Source organism: Aspergillus oryzae, chromosome 7 (genome assembly GCF_000184455.2).
Source record: "Aspergillus oryzae RIB40 DNA, chromosome 7".
Taxonomy (NCBI): Eukaryota; Fungi; Ascomycota; class Eurotiomycetes; order Eurotiales; family Aspergillaceae; genus Aspergillus; species Aspergillus oryzae.
This window is the reverse complement of record NC_036441.1, coordinates 1,886,043-1,906,280: the sequence shown is the minus strand read 5'-3', so window position 1 is coordinate 1,906,280 and position 20,238 is coordinate 1,886,043. Positions and strand designations below refer to the sequence as shown.

General features: G+C 47.9%; 10 protein-coding genes across 10 annotated transcripts; 5 read left to right on the top strand and 5 right to left on the bottom strand.

Moving 5' to 3' along the window:
- Positions 1-1,699: 1,699 nt before the first annotated feature.
- AO090011000745 (acetyl xylan esterase) lies at positions 1,700-2,736 on the top strand (the record flags this gene model as incomplete). The annotated part of the gene is made up of 3 exons (XM_001826277.3): positions 1,700-1,910; positions 1,961-2,217; positions 2,281-2,736. The coding sequence occupies 3 exons, from the start codon at positions 1,700-1,702 to the stop codon at positions 2,734-2,736; spliced, it is 924 nt and encodes a 307-aa protein (XP_001826329.1).
- A 706-nt stretch (positions 2,737-3,442) lies between these two features.
- Positions 3,443-5,210, bottom strand: AO090011000744 (carboxylic acid transport protein; the record flags this gene model as incomplete). Its single annotated transcript, XM_001826276.3, has 5 exons — positions 3,443-3,765; positions 3,817-4,165; positions 4,241-4,419; positions 4,472-4,602; positions 4,654-5,210. 5 exons carry the CDS (start codon positions 5,208-5,210, stop codon positions 3,443-3,445), a joined length of 1,539 nt encoding a protein of 512 aa, XP_001826328.1.
- Positions 5,211-7,201: 1,991 nt separating this feature from the next.
- AO090011000743 (cytochrome P450) lies at positions 7,202-9,041 on the bottom strand (the record flags this gene model as incomplete). The annotated part of the gene is made up of 6 exons (XM_001826275.1): positions 7,202-7,620; positions 7,680-8,297; positions 8,348-8,416; positions 8,476-8,560; positions 8,622-8,747; positions 8,799-9,041. The coding sequence occupies 6 exons, from the start codon at positions 9,039-9,041 to the stop codon at positions 7,202-7,204; spliced, it is 1,560 nt and encodes a 519-aa protein (XP_001826327.1).
- A 476-nt stretch (positions 9,042-9,517) lies between these two features.
- On the bottom strand, positions 9,518-10,114 carry AO090011000742 (uncharacterized protein; the record flags this gene model as incomplete). Its single annotated transcript, XM_023233084.1, has 1 exon — positions 9,518-10,114. The coding sequence occupies one exon, from the start codon at positions 10,112-10,114 to the stop codon at positions 9,518-9,520; it is 597 nt and encodes a 198-aa protein (XP_023093622.1).
- A 79-nt stretch (positions 10,115-10,193) lies between these two features.
- On the bottom strand, positions 10,194-10,684 carry AO090011000741 (uncharacterized protein; the record flags this gene model as incomplete). The annotated part of the gene is made up of 2 exons (XM_023233083.1): positions 10,194-10,257; positions 10,338-10,684. 2 exons carry the CDS (start codon positions 10,682-10,684, stop codon positions 10,194-10,196), a joined length of 411 nt encoding a protein of 136 aa, XP_023093621.1.
- Positions 10,685-11,046: 362 nt separating this feature from the next.
- Positions 11,047-11,839, top strand: pyr4 (meroterpenoid cyclase pyr4; the record flags this gene model as incomplete). Its single annotated transcript, XM_001826272.1, has 2 exons — positions 11,047-11,564; positions 11,626-11,839. The coding sequence occupies 2 exons, from the start codon at positions 11,047-11,049 to the stop codon at positions 11,837-11,839; spliced, it is 732 nt and encodes a 243-aa protein (XP_001826324.1).
- Positions 11,840-12,569: 730 nt separating this feature from the next.
- AO090011000739 (cytochrome P450) lies at positions 12,570-14,612 on the top strand (the record flags this gene model as incomplete). Its single annotated transcript, XM_023233082.1, has 9 exons — positions 12,570-12,725; positions 12,778-12,882; positions 12,937-13,053; positions 13,127-13,494; positions 13,548-13,659; positions 13,704-13,885; positions 14,021-14,061; positions 14,084-14,360; positions 14,423-14,612. The coding sequence occupies 9 exons, from the start codon at positions 12,570-12,572 to the stop codon at positions 14,610-14,612; spliced, it is 1,548 nt and encodes a 515-aa protein (XP_023093620.1).
- Positions 14,613-15,498: 886 nt separating this feature from the next.
- Positions 15,499-16,659, top strand: AO090011000738 (uncharacterized protein; the record flags this gene model as incomplete). Its single annotated transcript, XM_001826270.3, has 1 exon — positions 15,499-16,659. The coding sequence occupies one exon, from the start codon at positions 15,499-15,501 to the stop codon at positions 16,657-16,659; it is 1,161 nt and encodes a 386-aa protein (XP_001826322.3).
- A 558-nt stretch (positions 16,660-17,217) lies between these two features.
- AO090011000737 (uncharacterized protein) lies at positions 17,218-17,808 on the bottom strand (the record flags this gene model as incomplete). The annotated part of the gene is made up of 1 exon (XM_001826269.1): positions 17,218-17,808. One exon carries the CDS (start codon positions 17,806-17,808, stop codon positions 17,218-17,220), a length of 591 nt encoding a protein of 196 aa, XP_001826321.1.
- Positions 17,809-18,937: 1,129 nt separating this feature from the next.
- Positions 18,938-20,131, top strand: AO090011000736 (uncharacterized protein; the record flags this gene model as incomplete). The annotated part of the gene is made up of 2 exons (XM_023233081.1): positions 18,938-19,052; positions 19,767-20,131. 2 exons carry the CDS (start codon positions 18,938-18,940, stop codon positions 20,129-20,131), a joined length of 480 nt encoding a protein of 159 aa, XP_023093619.1.
- Positions 20,132-20,238: the final 107 nt, after the last annotated feature.

Here is a 20,238-nt window from a genome sequence, read left to right as displayed (position 1 = left end):
ATAGTACTTCTTAGAAGGGAAATTTGGAAATATTCGTTCGGCAGTGGTCCGAAGATTAGACCATGGCTTGGATTAAAACAAGCCAAAAGCAAAACGAAAATAAAAGAAAGAAAACCGAAAGGACAAATATTCATGGCAGTCTAAGTTAATAATCCTTGTGGAACTTATTTATGCGCCAGGCCGGTGCCTTGGCTCCCACTCCAATTATCTAAACCAGGTACAGCTCTTGCTGGCGGCTAGGTTTACTAACCTTTAACTCATTGGGGTACTGTAGTATGTGCCGTAGAAATTAAGTTGATACTTGTATACCCTCTCGAGCATATCCATAAGTTCTGATTCGTGATGATCAAACCAAATCTGGTCGTTCTGCCACTATATGGCCAGTACAGAACCATCTCGGTAATATGCTCGAGTAGTGGGGTCACAGCATCCAAAGCCTTTTCAGGTCCGACGCGAATTCTTCAAGACGCTTCGTTTGTTTATTCCTGGGGCTGTATATGGAACCTGTATAAGCGTTAATGTTTCAAGGAAGACATGGTGGCGTAGGATATGCAGGGCAAGGTAGATAGAGACAGAAAGGAAGGAGAAAGCAGAGGATGTTGTTCCTTAGAGGCAGGAGAGGAAGAAAAAACGAAACGGCGTGAATTATTGAGGGATAGTTATTTATCAAGGCATTCACCGAGCTACTCGTTAACCTATAGGCTAACGGGGGAAACCTTTTGTTCACTTGCACATTCAGCCCAATACGGCACAGAGAAAATTGTAGGAAATATGTGGTGATGTATGTACAACCTGGGCTCGAAACCCAAAGTCTCTCACTAATTTTAGGATTGGCATTATTCAAGACCAGTCCTTAGATTATAGTAGTTTTTAGATTCCAAGCTTACATAGTCCCACGTCTACGGGAGACGAATATACAGGCAGAACAGTGCTGCATCCAGACACACAGATTATACTAGTACAATAGACCAGTGACAGACCGTAGCGTATGTCACTCATCCCTCTCCGCCAGTCAGTCTTTTCCAAGTTAGTAATCGAGAAACATTTCTTTCGAGCTTGGTTCGCCGATACCATTGCAAAGGTTACAAAATCCGCAACGCGAACCTGCTATGAATCTACACAGCCATTTACAACCACTAGTACCGAACTCAGCCAGGATGCCAAAATAGCCTAGATTTCAGATTGAAACTGTTTCTTCTGCCTAAATGGCCGGATATACTGGAAAATATCAAACTGCAATCCCCCGCATGGGGAACCTGTACCTGAAACACGATCGACCAATGAGCCGAAAGCAAGTATATCTGGCACAATTCGTCACGGAGTATTAGCCGAACGGCATTTTCCTCGGCAGTGCCGTCTGCTGAATTGCTAAATTGAAATTAGGACAAGGAATTCTGCGACAGTAGTGATGTACACCCCTGTAAATGCGGGATGGAATTGAGCGTCAAGATTGGAAGGGAGAATTCCGTTCGTCCGGGAGCAGATGACCTGACTGTGAATAAGTCCGGGTACTGGGAAATTAACCAAATGGACAATAGAAAGGGCGTGTGATGCTGTACTGCTATAATGAGAGTGTCATGAGGACTGGTATGAGGTATTTAAAGACTACATCTCGCTGTTATGACACGATGAAGAAAAGTCTCAGCAAGAGCTTCAATATCATACCCTGGGCATAACCTCGCTCACTACAACAATAAACATGATCCTCTTGTCATACCTCCTCACCTATCTTCTCTGTGCCCTCACCTGCAGTGCCAGAGCTATACACAATGGCAGATCCCTAATCCCAAGAGCAGGATCCCTTGAACAAGTCACCGACTTCGGCGACAACCCTAGCAACGTTAAGATGTACATCTACGTACCCACGAACCTGGCCTCTAATCCCGGGATAATAGTTGCAATTCACTACTGTGCGCACTCCTCTACCTATACCTGCATAGCATACTAACAATACCCAAAGGCACAGGAACCGCCCAAGCATACTACCAAGGCTCCCCTTACGCGCAACTAGCCGAAACACACGGCTTCATCGTCATCTATCCCGAAAGCCCTTACGAAGGAACATGCTGGGACGTCAGCTCCCAAGCAACCCTCACCCACAACGGAGGCGGAAACAGTAACTCCATCGCCAACATGGTAACCTGGACGACCAAGCAGTATAATGCCGATTCCAGCAAGGTGTTCGTAACGGGTACTAGTTCTGGTGCCATGATGACCGTATGTTCACCGACCTTCTAAACCCCTAGTCCCTTCATGCACAGTACTAACCGATAATACTAGAATGTAATGGCAGCAACATACCCCAACCTCTTCGCCGCCGGAGTCGCCTACGCCGGCGTCCCAGCCGGCTGCTTCCTCTCAACCGCCGACCAACCCGACGCCTGGAACTCGACCTGCGCGCAGGGCCAATCTATCACCACTCCGGAGCACTGGGCTAGTATCGCCGAGGCCATGTATCCCGACTATAGTGGCTCGCGGCCCAAGATGCAAATCTACCACGGTAATGTCGATACCACCTTGTATCCGCAGAACTACGAGGAAACGTGTAAGCAATGGGCAGGCGTCTTCGGGTATAACTATGATGCTCCCGAATCGACTGAGTCGAATACTCCCGAGGCAAACTGGAGCAGGACTACTTGGGGGCCGAATCTCCAGGGTATTTTGGCTGGCGGTGTTGGTCATAATATACAGATTCATGGGGATGAGGATATGAAGTGGTTTGGGTTTACGAATTAGCTTTTTATGATATCGTTGTTCGTGTTTGAGTGCTTTCTTTGGGATGTGGGCTGTTTTCTGGAGTAGTGTTTTTCAATGATTGACTGAACTTACACGGAATTATTCTGTTCATACGAGGAGTAGGTAATCTGTAGCGTGCTATTTTTTGCGCCTATCACAAAAAATGGAGTAGGTCCAATTTACTGATCACATAAGGGACTGATTCGCCTGCTTCAATGCGTTATCGCACACCAAGACGCAGAAATCATATCAACAATCCTAACCCGGACTGCTTCAGCCCTAATGCAACGTGTCCAATGCTAGGAAATACATCCCACGTCCATCTCCTTGGCAAGAAATGCACTCCGGACTTCCCCGCAGCATTCTCTGTCGATCAAAAATGGAGCTCGGAGGATTTCCCAGTACGGTAATCCGCCATCTCTACAATGGTCTCTAGGCCCGATACACAACGGCTAGTTTATCATTTCTTGTTTGGGCTCTTATCGGTCCGAGGCTCTTCCTTTTGGACCGGTAGTTACTCTTTCTTTCGTAGCCGTGGGTTGGTTGTTCAACTATACAGCCCAAAGCTAATGAGTACGCAGAGCCATGTTTCTAGTAAAACAGTAAATGTAAATAATCGTATATCTAAACTATGATATAGGTCCATCCTCTAGTCAGGTATTGGGTATCGCTCATTCCAGTGTCCATCGTAGTTAGCTTATCAAGCTTAAATCTTCTCTACCTTCTCAACCTTCTCTTCCGTAGCCTTTTGCTCCGTCATATCACCCTTCTCCTCGTCAAGGACTTTCTGCGGTTCAGACTGCTCAACACCCGCAACAGCAGTCTCGAATCTTCGTCCACGTTTCTCCGGTCCGAATGCCGTGGTGACCATGATTCCTGTCGCGATAATGGCCGTAGCCACGCCCATGGTTGGCCCGTAAGCGGGCGCCGGCTTACCAGTCGAACCAGTGATGAAAGTCTTTTCGGCGACGGCGTTGACGATTTGTGCGGAGGGCGATGAGATCATGTTTCCCACTTGGTAGGTGATTCCTGTTCCGTATTAGACATTTTGTTCACTGAACTGGGATGGTGGAAATATACCAGGAAAAGAGGACCGGAAAGCCGGTGGCGAGAGCTCATTCAGATGAATTGGGATAACACCCCAGGCGCCCTGAACAAAGAATTGCATGAAGAATCCCGTTGCGCTCAACGCGCGTTCACCCTCTGGGAGGATCCAGGCTGGGATAAGAATGCCCGAAATCAAGGCCGAAACGATGATGGCTCGTCGGCGGCCAAAGAACTGGGACAGGTATCCGATGATTGTTCCACCGACGCAGGCACCGGTTTTCATGAGGATGGATGCGCGGGAGGCGCCGGCATTTTCCATTCCCTTTTGCGTCAACATGAACGTGGTGTAGGAGTCTTGTGAAGTGTGGGAGTAGTAGTTGAACTAGGGCTGTTAGTCTGATTTACTCTTTATGACGGTCGTTGAGTCTTTGGATTGGGAAAATGAATGGAAGCTTACCCAGGTCATGAGAATAATGGCATACACACACATCTTCCACTCCTGGCCCAGCATCTGCTTGGTTTCTTTCCAGAATGCCCCGGCGCTCATGGACTTCTTGCCGGCCTTCTTGGCTTCGAGGAATTGCTTCGACTCGGGGAAGAAGATGCGGATAATTCCCACACCAATGGAGATGCCAGCTAAGCGACCGTTAGTCTGGATCTATAATCTGTGTATGGAAAAGGTACTGACCTGCAGCCCAGAACACCGTCTTCCAACTATCGGTAGCTCCACCAACTCCGAGGTTGGCACAGGCGGCAAAGACATATCCCAGGGAATATCCCTGTTGCAGAATGCCCGACATGAGACCACGAGCATTAACGCTAAGATACATGAGTCAATCGGAAAGATTGTGATCCAGCCGCGACACTTACGGGCAATGTTCCAGAGCCATGGCGATGGCATTCCCATAGACACCTCCCATGAAAAGACCAAATAGACTCCGTACGGCCAAAAACTGCTGGAATGTGTGACTGTAGATGGTCGCAATCTGTAGCACTCCCAATACAATCATGTTCAACACCATAGGCCATTTGCGACCAAACTTGTCACCAGCCAGACCAAAAAAGGCAGCACCAACACTTCGCAGAAGAAGGGTCAGTGTAATTGCCGTGGAAATTTCTGTTTTCGAGCGGTTGTAATATTTGGCCAGTTTCACTTGTTGGATGGACAGTGCGTGAAAGTCGAACGCATCTGCCGTCCACGCCGTCAAGCCAACCAAGAAGAACAACCAATCGCGGGCACCGAGCTGAGCAAACAAGCTTATAGGATTCACGATGGGATCGGGCTCTTGCCATTCAGTACGAGTCTCCCCGTACTCGTTGGTCACCACGACTCGTTGCTTCCACTTGAACAGATCGCCCCATGCTTGCTTTGCTGTGGCTAGAATTCCCGTGGGGATGGGCTCCGCTGGCTCGTTTGTAGTACTCATGTTGCCAGGTGCTCCTCGATAAACAGGAAAGACAAGGAAAAATAGAAGTGTACTGTTTCGAAAGCGGGCGAGAATCAGAACTTATTTAAGTCGCGCAACGACATCATGATTACACATTCCCCGGGGACCTCTTTATACATAATGGTAGAGATTTCATTCCCACCCATGGTGCTGTCCCTACTGGGAAGTAATGTGCCCAGCCCACCTGATGCATTGAGATCAATCCCCACGAATCCCCAGGTTACAGGCCAACATTCCCCGCGAAAAGCTTCCAATCTTATTGAGCCAAGATCCCGCCAAGCAGCTAAGGCTGAAGTGGTCGTCCAAGCGTCCCCAGCACTGGCAAGCCACACTAGTCAGAGTTGCCGTTCAAGGTGGTATCTCCTCTGTAATCGGCCCGCCCTTGATGCCCAGAGGCGCTAAGTATCCCAATCCCAACCTGGACGCGGGGGGTCGGAGTGAATTGGTGTGACGACAATGGAACCAATTGAACCCTCGGATTCACACAAAGGAGGACAGCAAATTAGAGTCAGAAGGTCATGGGCAGGATCCGTGGGCCTCACGTCCACGAAAGAATGGCACCTCGTGCGCGAAAAATTATATCAGCCAAGAGGTTTAGCTTTGAGTCAATTTTAAACTTATTTCCCCCATGCGCTTGTGGGGGTTGTTTTTTGTTCTCTTTCTCCTGGAGTGTGGAGGTCGTACAATACTGGAGGGAACAGAAACCCTACATGACCCTCATTTGAATGTTTGTAAATGGCCTGAGGTCAGCCACGTTCATGATTCTGGCCTCTGAATCGGTTGGGTAATTGTTTGGATGACCTGATCAGCATGTATCCACCTCCTTACATCTCAACCGAGCATTCTTCAAGACACATCGTGTCGAAGGGCAGGCATTCGCATCCTGTGTTAAGATTTTACCTCGGTGTCCCCATCGCGGAATTCCTCCGACGACGGCATCTCAGCTTTCACATCGCAAAGGGCTGTAAAACCCCCCGATACTTCTTCGGGAGACTGGGTCGGCTTTCACCTCGCGTGTCTGGGCGAGCCTCAAGACTTCGCCCCGCCGAAGATCCGGAGAAGCCCCTCGTGGCGCCTCTTGGCGCTCAAGGCTTCGGAACAGAAGCAAGTCTTGGAAAAACGTTGTCAAGAACCAGCGGAAGGCTTGACCGTGGGAACCAAACTTAACTCGTCGGTTGGATTCGGGAGCATGGCACAAAGAAAATCGTAAGATGTTATCATCGAAAAAACTCGTATTGGGACGAGTGGTGGTGGAAGTCACTCTTGGTCCTGGCGGAGAGATTTTCCTTTCGGGATTGTCTTGTCGCAAATCACACCTTTGGCGCTTCGTATATTCCCTGTCAAGCTAACCAGACACTTATCCCGTTGTGATAAAGCAACTGTGACTAGTTTTCTGGTCCTTATTGGTCGGGGGGTATCTTTTGATGTGGGCCAACGCTGTCCATCCCGTTCGAGATGTTGGTTTATGCTCATCATTTCTATTTTGGGCTACTCCTTTGACTAGTAGAATTGGAATTCAAACGCGTGAGGTGCTCGATACTGCTTTTGGAAACTAAGAAATTACCTCAATCGTAAGTTCGCTCATCTGCTAGGATTAAACAAGGTTTGAGCAAATGAGTGTCGTTGGTTTGAAGTTAGGGTTAATCGGTGGGGCCGGAATATATATTGCGCGGTACACTTCTTGTCAAATCTCTCGGTTTTCGTGCACTCAGTACCTGACAAATTGTATTTACGCAGGCATTAGTAGACAAAGAGCTCCCCTATCACTGGAGTTGGTACAATCCTAGTATAATGAAATGACTCCACAAAGGGAGCCAGGCTTAGAGGGAGCAGACTCCCGAATTCACCGTAATCGAGGCAGACTACATCACGACTGAAGAAGATAGAGCATGGCATTTGTGATACTAGCTGATCAGGAACACAGACATATCCTATGCATTAATGAAACTCTGGACACATGTCTTATCCAACTACGCTGTACTCCGCGATCCAGTACGCTTTCGCACGTACACATCCACAGAGGTATTGGGAACGATCTTATCACCCAGCAACATATTCTTCGGCCTTCCTACTTGATCAGGCCCAAATCGAAATTCATACTCCACAAGGAATCGACTGAGAATGGCCTTCAAGACAAAAGTTGCGAAGAAGCGACCGGGACATGCATACCGACCCAGACCGAAGTGCATGCTTGTAGCACTGGTGTGGACAAACTGGGACTGAGCTTTGTCCCCATCGACGTAGCGGAATGCATCGAAAGTGGTAGGGTCGGAGACGTACTTGGTATCCATGCCGATGGGTCCAGATGCCATGCAAATATGGGTACCCTTTGGAAGTCGGAGGCCATCAGAGAAGACTAGGTCTTTTTTCACCACCCGGTGGAACGATACTAAGCAATGGGAAATTAGTATGTAAGTAAGGAGCATGGTAGAGATGTAGATAACGTACGCTCGCCGGGGGGATTAAAGCGCTGCGACTCCTTGAGAAAGCTATCCAATCGCCGAAGCGAAACCAGACTACTGTAACTGGAAGACTTCCAGTCGGGCATGGCCTCCTGGATCTCCTGACGGAGGGGCTCAAGCCACTGAGACATCGTGATAAGATCATACAACCCATGAGTGATAGACATGGCGCTTGTATGCACCACTGCCATACTAGTCAGACCCAGCAGACGATGAGCGATATTGCCTGGATCGCCCTCTTTATCATTCTGAGCTAGATCTATCATCCACTGGAGGAAATCATCCGGCTTCTCATAGTCTGGATCTCCCGACGCTTGCCTCTGCCGGCGCTTCACTATCTCTGGGCCGAGGAGCTCATCTTGGACGTATCGTAGCTGTGTATCCAGACTGCGGCTGCTGGGTAACATTGGCCCAATGATCGGGTGGAGGAAGCTTGGTATGGGACGTAGAAGTGTGATTGTCATGAATATATTTTTAGTAAAGTCGATTGAGGCAGTCAGCCATTTCTCAGTACGGCAGATTTCTGGTCCGACAAACACACGGGCACCGGCTCGAGCGACTAGGCGGAGGAAAACCTCATATGGTCTGATTAGGGCCCATTTATCTATGAATTGTTAAGGCCTACGCATGCGGTATAAGTTAAGTTGAACGTACCTTCGCACTCTGGCATCTCAACAGCAAAGCCATGATCTAATTCGTCTATAATCCTTGGTATGAACCGGCCTGATCGAGCCTCGTATCAGCAATGTATCCAAACGCCTGGTGCGGTAAGATTGCCCTACTGATGGCAGGAGTCAGGCGCTTTTGTATAACCTCGGTATGGAGGTGACTATCGTTCAGGATTGTCGTATACTTGCCAACATGATCCTAGAACAGCAGGCGTGTAAGCTATAGCCCATAGGACTTGAGGAAGTATTCTAGCTCTCACCTCGAACACCGCTTCTAAAGCGTTAAGCGTTGTGAGAGGTAGCTGCCGCAGTTCCTCCACATACTTATTCGATAATACGATAATATCCCCGTCCGGCTTGAGAAGGCGGAATGCCCGATCCTTATGCTATGACCGCTTAGTACGAAGCGCAATTTTCTCAGGTAATCATCTGCTCACCTGGCGATATCCCTTGTAAATCACAGTCGCCGCTGTTGAATTGAACCATACGCGACTCAGGAACTCCGGCAGATAAGGGTTGAAGAGTGTAACAGTTGGTACAGACACATTGCTGCGTTTCACGGGGCTGGGGATTATGAACCACAGAAACAGTATAACCAGAGTGACTACCAACAACATGGAACCATTCTCTACCTCGGACGGATAATTGACTTTGGCCAGCGTGGCGGTCAATTTGTCCATATCTATGGGTGTTCTGGAGTGATTCAAATCACTCTTTTCGTGATGGAGCAAATGACCCTTGTTTCACTCAATTGTGAAGCATACCCTACTTATCGCTGATTTCTCATGAATACCCCTCATCCAGCTTGTTACAAGGTCACACGGTAAGCCCCAGGACCACAGGCTCTCAGCTTACGTGCACTGATGTCTATATAGCAAGGATATCGCCGTCGGGTATCTCAGAGCTGACTTACGTGCCGCAAGTCTGCCTTGCATGGTCAGAATAGTAACAACGAAGATAAACAAAGCCCTATAACAGGAGGTTTTAACTCAGTTATATTCCTAATTATTCTGCCTCGATGTCTCACACAGATTTGCAATACTCTAGTCACAAGCACGTTCCATAGTCCTGCTGATAGAGTTTCAATTGGACTTATTCGAAATCTGTCCGTCTCGGACTCTCGGATGCGATATCATGTTGTCTTACTCTTAACACCTTAATTAGGGTTCTGCAGATACGAGGGCCCTTCCGATTCCCAGATGAGCCTAACAGCCGTAGCCGAGGGCCCGTCAATCAGAATCCATCCGAGCAACCGTAGGATGAGTCTGAATTTGTCGATCTCCAATTCAGCCCGGTGGCACTCTTGGATGTAGCGATCAGTGCTCCACACCATCGTGGCCGCTGCGGCGACACAATAGTCCCATTGGAGGAAGGTAAACAGTCCAGCCTCCAGGGCGCCAAGTCTTTGTGCGGGCTGATTCAAAAGTGGGAAGGCGACACCATAAGGACACAGGTACCAGAAGTTGCTTGATTGGCTGAGAGACTGGATCTTAGACGCCACAAATGCTGACAGCCATGCCATATGACAAAGACAAGAACAAGCAAACCCAAAGTGATACACAGAGAGCACCTGACGGCGTGCTGAGGCTTCTTTCCTGTGACCACGATTAATGAATAAGTGGTGGGTGGTCATGATGATGACAAAATATACTGGCCATCCCTGCCATGCCGCGATCACTTGTTGCTTGAAATGAGGGGAAATCATAGCTGGCGCTGGCAGTGACATTATCACCAAGGGAAAGATATAGCTCATAATCATCGACACGACTAGACCGTGGTTGGATGTGGAATATGTTCCTGTAAGATGTAGGTTCTTGTTGGGCGGTCTGGCCCTAGAGGTTAGGGCAAAGTAACATGGTATCACAATTCCAGGACCAACTGCCTGCTGTGCAATACCTACAATAAGAGTTCTTACATGAGTTGAGTTATCAGCCTCGTGTACCATTTGGTTAGGACCGTCTTGGTGTGCGACTTACATTACCATGCCGCGCGTGAATGAACGTGTCCGACAGATATAGACCACAACGATCATCCAGATGCCAACCATACCTCCTGAAAAGCTCAGTCCCGTCAGGGATAAGCCGACATGGTGGCCCTGACTGATGGGCCAAAAGAAGATAACAATACTTTCTAGTATACCATCGAAAGCCTTTAGTCCAGTATATTCAGACAGAAGAGCAATATCCGATTCCCCAGGAAGCGCTCTAGTCGCCAGCTGATGCGAGAGAAGATTGAAAAATCCATTGTTGAATAGCGAGATGTACATCATGTAGAACGAGGTCATTGCCAATAGAAGGAACACGTAACTTAATACGGAGTCCATGTTGTAGAAAGGCTTGGTTGGAGTGCAGGCGTAGTTCAGACGTATGTTAGAATGACTTGGTGATTGTTCGAAGCTTCTGACAGACCATAAATAGTAACCCGTCCATACGAATCAAATGGACCGCCTATAAGGGCGTTCATGCCGCGCTTTGCACCTGAATAATATCTCGCTGAAGCACATAGGATGATTGGCTATCTTTACGCGTGGCAACGGATTAGTGATATCGTTAGAAGTATTAAACTGGTTCCTGTGCCATTGGACTGTCTGAATAAACTCTCTCTGATTCTTTATTACATTTTTATAAGAGTAGAGTCTAGGACAAACAACACCCACGCGACCATACTTTGAATCCCACATCCACAATGGACGGATTTGGCTCATCACAGGCCCCAGCTGCGTATCGTGAAGTGGAATGGATCGCAGATGTTTTCGTCATAGGGATGGGGATCGGCTGGGTTATCAACTATGTCGGCATGGTCTACGGATCGCTCAAGGGCCGTACATATGGAATGGCTATCATGCCACTCTGTTGCAATGTTGCATGGGAAATCGTGTATGGCCTTATCTACCCATCCAAGACATTGTATGAGCAAGGGGTCTTTCTAAGCGGTCTTACCATCAACCTGGGCGTCATATACACAGCAATTAAATTTGGGCCCAAGGAATGGACTCATGCGCCTTTGGTGATGCACAATCTGCCCCTGATTTTTATGCTGGGTATACTCGGCTTTCTCACAGGCCACCTTGCCCTAGCCGCGGAGATTGGCCCTGCATTGGCCTATAACTGGGGAGCTGCATTCTGTCAGCTGTTGCTCAGTGTTGGAGGACTCTGCCAGCTGATCAGTCGCGGAAGCACCCGAGGAGCCTCATACACGCTCTGGTGAGTAATGCCCTGGCTGACTTGTAAATAGTGAATCCCATCGCGTGCTAATCTTAATTAGGCTTTCCCGATTCCTAGGATCTTTCTCCGTGGTGATTTCGGCCTGGTTGCGTTATAAATACTGGCCACAGGCATTTTCGTGGCTGGGAAAACCCCTGATATTGTGGTGCCTTTTTGCCTGGCTCGTTGTCGACGGTTCCTATGGGGTTTGCTTTTATTATGTCAAGCGGTATGAGCGGAGAATTGGGCACCATTCCGATCGGAAGACAGTCTAGACCGTGGGTGTTGGATGATTACTTCTGGGCATACGCCACTGATCGAGACCCTGTGTAACTAGCTAGCTTTCGGATTCGTATTGAGCATATTCCTATAGTTTAAAACATTCATGTGGACTGCTTTGAAACATCTTTGTATTACCACCCCGTGATACAGAGGAGGTCATAGTTCTGGGGATACAGCATTGGATTAGGGCATGGACTGCTTCGCACCGCAGAGGCTTGGTATAGCATTCCCAACAAACCATGAAAAGTAGCAAAGCCATGGAAGATGTTCTAGGGACAGAGAAAAAGAAATATGAGATTAAACCCCCTCATGTCTCCATGTGAGCCACGTAGGCCCCGAGAATAACTCCCAAACCAAGTTTTACTCTTTCTCCGCTGGTTTGGCCTCGATGGTATGAGGGATATACCTTGCTTCGCTATTGTATTATCCTATTTATTCTTGGTCATAGAGGGCCCATCTCAAGGCAATACTGTAAGCCAATCCTTCCTAACCTCGCCTCGATACTATATTAGGCCGGTTGGCAATCCAAGGCTGATATAGCCGTCAACATTGATTTCATGGCAATCTCAATCAACCACACGTCCATCTACGTACGGTACTTGAGTCCTTGGCTCCTTCAAGCTATCTTAGTTATCACATGAGCGGTCAGGCTTACTGAGTCGCGTTTGGTTGGGACTTCCCTACTTCATCGAATTTCCCCAGAGACTGACCATTGTATCGTCAATGTCTCGACTATTGGAGAGAACATTGGACCGCTTTACGGGTCTGCTAGAGTACCAGCCAACCTATCCATTCGCCGCTCCTACTTGGGTCTATTTGGTGGGTGCTATCCTTATCCAGCAGCTCGCGACCAGATGGTACAGATATTATAAATCATGGGTACGTGGTTTAGCCTTAAACTGAACAAATACAGCTCCGCTAAAATAGAAAGGTCAACGTCCCGGTAGTTGGAGGGCATGGGATTATCGGGTCTTGGATCGCGGCATTCTGGTGGACAGCGCGGGCACGATCATTAGTCAATGAAGGCTATCAGAAGGTGTGTAGCCGTTAACTAGGACCTCGAAGGTAATAAATGACCCATTCTATACAGCACGGTGACTTCGCCTTCCAGGTATCAACTCCAACTAGATGGGAAGTGTTTATCTGCAATGACGAGATGGTGCGCGAGTATCGTAATTTCACCGACGAACGCTTTTCGGCAAATGCGGTCACAGCTGAGGCAAGCTTTGACTCAACGCACTCAAGCCTTGGAATGCTAGCAGCTAACGTCAATGATGCAGTTGTTCGAAGCGAAGTATACCGTTCCGGGTGCGGCAGAGGGTGTGCATAAAGTACCTGTCCCTATTGTAGCAAAGGCTCTTACCTGGCAGCGCACTCGAGCTGCAACCAAAACCGATCCGTACTTTGAGGAGTTCGTGAAGGAGCTACAGCACGCCTTTGATGCGGAGACCAAGTTTGAGAATGAAGATTGGAACGATCTTTGCTGTTTCGCCACTGGAACCAGGATTGTGGCCCATCTAACCGCGAAGTCACTGGTAGGGTACCCTTTATCTCGAGATACAGAACTCATCAATCTATTCGCCGAGTATGGTAATGCAGTTCCAACCAGTGGGTTCTTTATTGCTATGTTTCCGCAAATTTTGAAACCGTAGGAAGAGCCCCAGCTTTCGAATTCTCCCTTACACGCTAATGCATCCATAGCTTCGCTGCTAAGTTTTGCAGCGCGCCAAAAATATCAGCGCGTCTTGATAGGATTGTGATGGACGAACTGAGAAAGAGGGAAGCAAATCCCCGGAGCGAGCCACAGGTACAGGTCTGTGTAGTCCATGAGATGCTAAGGCTGACGGTATGTCTTAGGATATTACGGATTGGATTATGTTCTGGAGTCGTACCTACCCTGGAACATACACCGACCAAGACATTGCTCGGTCTGTGGTATCAGCCGTGTTTGGTGCGATCCATACTACAACACAGGTGAGGCCTACACAGGAGACAAAGATGATCCTGGTCGACCAGCTCACCCTAAAACTTAGGTCTTGGTCCACTGCCTGATGGACCTGGCTATCCGGCCTGAATATATACACCCGCTGCGCGAGGAAGTGGAGACCATCTTAAATAGGGGACAATCAGCAATGGACCAAAGAAGGACTCGAATCCATGGAGAAGCTGGACAGCTTCGTCAAGGAATGTCAGCGGTTTAATCCCCTTGATGCTGGTTAGTAAATCACCCCATGTAGTACGTAGCGACCAAGCTCTGAGCTTCCTCTTAGGTTCTCTGGCACGACGCGCTACAAAAGACTTCACTTTCAGCAAAGGTCTGCACATTCCCGAAGGAACGTTCGTCTTCACACCAAATTCTCCCGTTCTTTTCGACGAGAAACACTATCCGGATGCACAGCAGTTTGACGGCTATCGATTCTATCGGCTGGGTAGAGTTACAGGACGACCACTTGAATACAAGTTTATCGCCGCCAATCTCAAGTACCTCCAATTCGGAGATGGGAGGCATATATGGTGAGAGAATAGTGCACCCCTGAAATAATGGAAATGGTGCTAATCTAGGTTTTACTCGTCAGTCCCGGTCGATTCATGGCAGCAGACGAGATCCGTCTCCTGCTAGCGCATATTCTCGTGAACTACGACATCAGACCGAAAGACGATGGTGAACGCCCGCCTAATTGGACCTTCAAGAAGATTTTGTTCCCGGATATGAAAGGAATGGTGCAGTTGAAACGGCGATCGATCAATATATCTCAGCCTAACTAGTTAGTCTACGGGTGTTTACAAGTTTAGCAAATGGAATTTAGTGCATTCCTTTACCAAATGGATTGACTATTTAGTTGCCAGCTGGACTCATCAAACAATGCTATAACGTCCATCATATGTCTGTTGACTCAATTGCCACATTACTACTATATGTACCTCAGATAAAATGCTCAATAACCAAGACACGGAGCACTCTTGATCGAGGGCGAGACCATTACTTCCTGGTAGGACATAGTGGTAAATACGTAGCTACACTGGATATAATCTCAGTTGTCAATGAAAGCAACCTTCCTCATGTTGCCATAAATAGACCCTATCCGTATGATTTACAACATTACACAGTGTCTTATGCTTTCTGGAGACCTTCTGGAACCAAGACTTTACAGTGTAGGTAACACCACTTCCGTTGAAGCTGTTGGGTGACGAGTGACCAAAGGGTGGCATCGCTGGTCATCTGTGACACAGTGGCGGCACAGTGTAAGGGCATCATCTTGTATGGATTGCAGTGATATGTAGTGCTACGACCCAACACGTAGAGTCGCAGTATTCTTCTGCAGGGCATCACACGACTGCAGTCACTTGTGATGCCACGGACCCCGTTATTGACTATTTTTTCTTGTCACTCTGATTCCTTGTATTCCATCGGTGACTGGATAACCCCTCACGACGCACTGGACTTGTCAATCAACCCTGCTGGGAGTGTGCCATCCAATGACCTGATGAACATTTGCCGGGGATTCCGAAGCCTGCCTTTATTCCTGGTCCCTATAAACCTCTCTTCAGAAGCTATCGAGGTCCTCATCAGCATCCTCTCCATTTCATTCCACAACTCCAAATCTCAAATTCCCCCGTGCAGCTCTAACTGCACGTAAGAAGAGCAAGCAACATGTCTACTCCCAAGTCGGATACATGCTCACCCCACCAAGCCCTTGCTCGAGGCATGGGGTTCAAGAACCACCATGAAAGGCTGTGGTGGGCTACTTTTGGGCCTCTCCTCGAGAAGCTTCTAGCGCTCTGCAACTACCCAGTGTCCCTTGAATATCAGCACCTGTCATTCATCTACCATCACCTCCTTCCTTACCTCGGCCCATACCCGACCGTCGAAAATGGCTTTGCCTGGAAGACCGCCTACTCACCAGACGGAACACCCGCCGAAGTCAGCCTCAACTTCGACGGGCCGAAGAAGACAGTTCGTATGGATCACGTCCCAATCAGCCAGTGGAGCGGCACACCGAAGGACCCTTTCTGTCAAAACGTCGCCCTGGAATTGACCAAGTCCCTGGCTGACACACTCCCCGATTTCACCTGGGACTGGTTCAACCACTTTGTCCAAACGATGTTTATCCCTGAACCGGCGACTGACGTGGTCCTCGCACGAGAGCCCCCAAACTTTCGCCGTATGGCCATGCAGAGCGTCAATGGGTGCGATTTGTTAACCACTGGCGTTCGGGTGAAGCCCGTATTCAACGCACTTTGGAAAAGCATCGAGACAGGGATCCCTCATGACAAACTGCTGTTTGACTCTATTCGCAATAATACTGAACTCTTTGGTGCATACCTCCCCGCCCTCCAGGTCATAGAGGATTACTGCCAGTCGGATCGAGCGAAGGAGTTTCAAACAAGGGGCTGTTTCCTCAGTTTCGACGCCACGAGCATAAAAGACGCACGACTGAAGGTCTATCTGCATGGGCCGCAGACAGCATACATGAAGGTCGAGGATGCGTTCACTCTCGGTGGCCGCCTCAGTAACCCCAATATTCAGACCGGTGTGAAGGAGCTACGCAAGCTTTGGTATGCCGTGCTCAATCTGCCTTCGGACTTTCCCGAATCCGAAGACTTGCCTGCGACCGACGACCTATACCAGGGCTGGCTGGTTAACTATGAGTTGAGGCCTAATAACCCTGTCCCGGAGCCGAAAGTATATATTCCAGTGGCGATCAACAATAAAGACCAGGATAGCATTGTCCAGGGGCTTCAGGAGTTCTTTGATCGCCATGAATCTATGGATGTACGGGATTACCGAGACATCTTTAAGACGTTGTTGTAGGTTTCTTCAGTCCACGCTAAATATCATAGATTGAATTGGGTTACTAACATGATTGTTGTCCAGCCTGGATGCAAAGAACCCCACAGGAATCCACCACTTCATTACCTTCAGTTACAAGGCCCATCCGTATGTCACTTGCTACTACAAACCACACCTGGAGCCAGTCCCAGTCAAGGAACTAGAAGAGTCAGATGTGAAGGGGCTTTCCAAGTAGGGAAATCCGAGAAGTCTCCAAATTGAACCCACTATGTATGTCGATGGCGTCATAATAATGTCAAACAAAGTTGTATTTCCCTTAGTAATTCACGTACATATTCTCTAGTACCAACGAGGCGAGGTTCTCTTTCTGCTTACTTGCAGCGTCCAGTGGTTCAATGCGTGGGATCTGGGATACAAGATTCGGGACCCATGAGTAACCGAGAAGAGTAACGTTATCTACCCCGTTTAACTTGAGGAAGATGTATCGGGACGCCCGAAAAATAAATAACATAGAGGATTTTTTGTATACATTATCGAGGGCCAGTCCGACATTGCGTGGCAAAGAACGAATCCATTCAGCTAGTGTGGCAAGTGCAGATGCGGATAGAGATTGGGCAGCATAGAGAAGACCGCAAAGTACTGCGGTTCGACGACAAGGGGAGGAACAGCAGTTGACACGGATCCTCCTGGTAGCTCTAACCAGAGGGAATGTACCCCGACAAGGAGCTCGTAGCTTAGTATCACCTGTGGCGACTTTGTGATGAGGGTATCCATAAGTACGGCTAGCTCAACGCTTTTGTGGCCCTGTACCTTTCTGTACATAATTTCATTCCACAGCTTCCCCGTAAAGGAAGCACGCCCCTGGGCAGCGTTGGCCAAAGCACTGTTGGGGCTCGTTGCTGCTAGAACTTCGACGATGCGTTCGGTATTGACCATATTTCTTGTCGCAACATGACTGAAGCAAGAATCGAAGATAAACACAATGTCGATCTCGGAATCAGGTAAGAGAACGTCAGAATCGCCCTCCACTAAAGCTAGAAGGAACATAGCAGAAAGGTTTCTGCCGTTCTTTGACGTAAAGATAGGTTTTCCATCCCTTTCGACACCGTGTCCTGCGTAGTGGAGCAGGAAAGGATCTCGTCCCGGTGCATCTAGTCCTTGTTTGATCATCGTAGTTACTTTACTGTGTATATCCCAGCCCGGCGTGCGATCCTGTAGGGGAATAACGTATTGTTCGGGTGTCGGAAATCCGAACAGGTGGATAATGTCACGAAGCCTCTCACAATCTTCTTTGGCATTTGTCTGGTCGTTTTCCCAGCAAAGCGAGAGTGAAGAGACAAAGCTGTATGCACGAGAGCTGTAAGAAATATCGCCAGGGCCCGATATTCCACAAGGCCAAAAGGTCAAATAATTCTGAATCAACGATTCAGAATGCCCTGGTCAGACCTATATAGCTTCCCGCCGTTACATATAGTGGGATGATAATAAAGGAGTAATGGAGGAGTATTAGAGGAGTAATGGAGGAGTAATAGAGGAGTAATGGAGGAGTAATAGAGGAAGGAGTAATGGAGGAAGGAGTAATGGAGATGCTCTGGTCACGTCAGTTACCGCCTTCCGGAGCAAGCTTAAGAACAAACACAACCTTACCTGTTGGTCTACTTGAATTGAATAAACAAAGAAACACAACATTCTGATTGGTTGTCCAGGGCAGAATTGCCAATGTGTCCTGCGTTAAAATGGTAGACCGTCAGGCTGAGTGCATCCCAGTCTTCGTTATTGTACCGAAAATCGGTGTTATCAAGCAAGCATATATGTCTTGGCGGATTGGCAAGACATAGGCTTGAAGTACCGCAGAGGTTGGTAAGACCTATTCGAGATTGGTTATGATCTCAAAAACGCAGAGAATAAACCGACACTTGGCAGTTGTGAATAAGAGCTGATGGGCCAATTGATATGTTGGTTTGATCGCGGGCAATTGAATTGTGAAATCTGGTATGATATATCCACTGAATCTTCGAAGTATAGGAGTGTTTGTCACTGTATCATGGGAATACTCTCGGCTTGTGAGTTCTTAGACTGTTGTAATGCTTGATTGAATAGGGTTGACTCTATTAAAGAGTACAGTTAAAGTATATCTTAGTATCCTAATCTGGTTGAAAGAGTTTCAAAGGCAGAATATTTTCATTCCCACAAGCGAACTTTCGCACCGGGCGAGAAAATCCCTTCTGTGCTGACAAGACTTGAGTTTTAATGTTCACTAGAGAATGCCACTTCTCTGTAGCGATGAAGTTCCTTTGTCATGGTTGGCCAATCACACAACAAGGCTGTATCTGTAAATTCTGGGAGTCCTTTAACTTGTAGCGCTCGCGGTAGTATCACCTCTAAGGGGCCACTACGATGGACTATAGCTGCTGGTTGGTCAAAATAAACGGATATACGGCACATGGTGAAATACTACTTAGTACCTCACCCGTTATCATATGTAGAACTTTCATCTTGACTGACTTGGAGCTTAGCAGCTATGGTCCGCCATCTCTGTACGGTATTACAGTCAGTAGAAGTCCATGTGACTCAGCAATGATGTCGATTTGCATATCAGATAAACTGATAACGATGGGCATCCCAAAGTCTACTATGGCTATGGAGGAGACATGAGGAAAAATGGTGCTGCGGCACAAAGAGGTCAACAGAGCACAGCCTCCAAGATACTAGTATACATCAAAATCTCAAACACATGCAAACGCGTTTTTCAACAAGGTGTAATCAACAAAAGATGTAGGAGGCAAATTGAATTTGTTTGGGGATGTGGCGTATTCTCATATAGATTGAATCCCAATTGTGAGAAAATTCCACAGCAGGATTTCACCCTGCACTTTACTAGATAGAACCACGACCTCAGGATGCTAGAGGAAATTAGCCACCTCTTTGAATCCATACCTTCACTTAGATGAGGTCACGGTACCGATGAATGATTTTTCAATTGACTAACAGAAATATTCCCCAGACAACAGGATTTCCTTTAAATACATAATACTTTTTATCCCTTACTGAAAATTTATCTTCTCAAGAAAGATAGAAATCTATTCCGGCGCGCTATACAGGTATTGTCGGAACGCGTGTCAATACAGCAAAAATTTTGCTTTGCACCAGTCAGGTCGTTGACACGGACATCGTTCGAAAGTATGGACTCGGGACACAGAACGATGTAACCCCATCACGCGGTATTGTTGTGATTGCAGACGAAGGTGGCCAATGTCTCGAGACCGAGGCGTGGATTCCTGTCGCTGCCCTGGGCAGGGCTCATGATATCAAGGGCATTATTCGGTTTGGAGACAGGTTTCAGCTGGGTCCTGTCGTCATGAATTCGGGGGATGAACCTTTCAACGAGTTTGCCTCCCAGATCAGTCGATCATTGTTCGACAGAATTCTTCGGTCCACAGAGACCAAGGTGTCGTTGAATATACAACAGCGCATGAGGCCTGAGCTCTGGTAATTCCCCAACAGGTACACATACGAGGGGAAAAGGAGGAACGCGACCTCGACTCATGGCATCGGCATTCCTCCTACCTTCCTCAACGGCCTCAACGAATGGATCTTGAT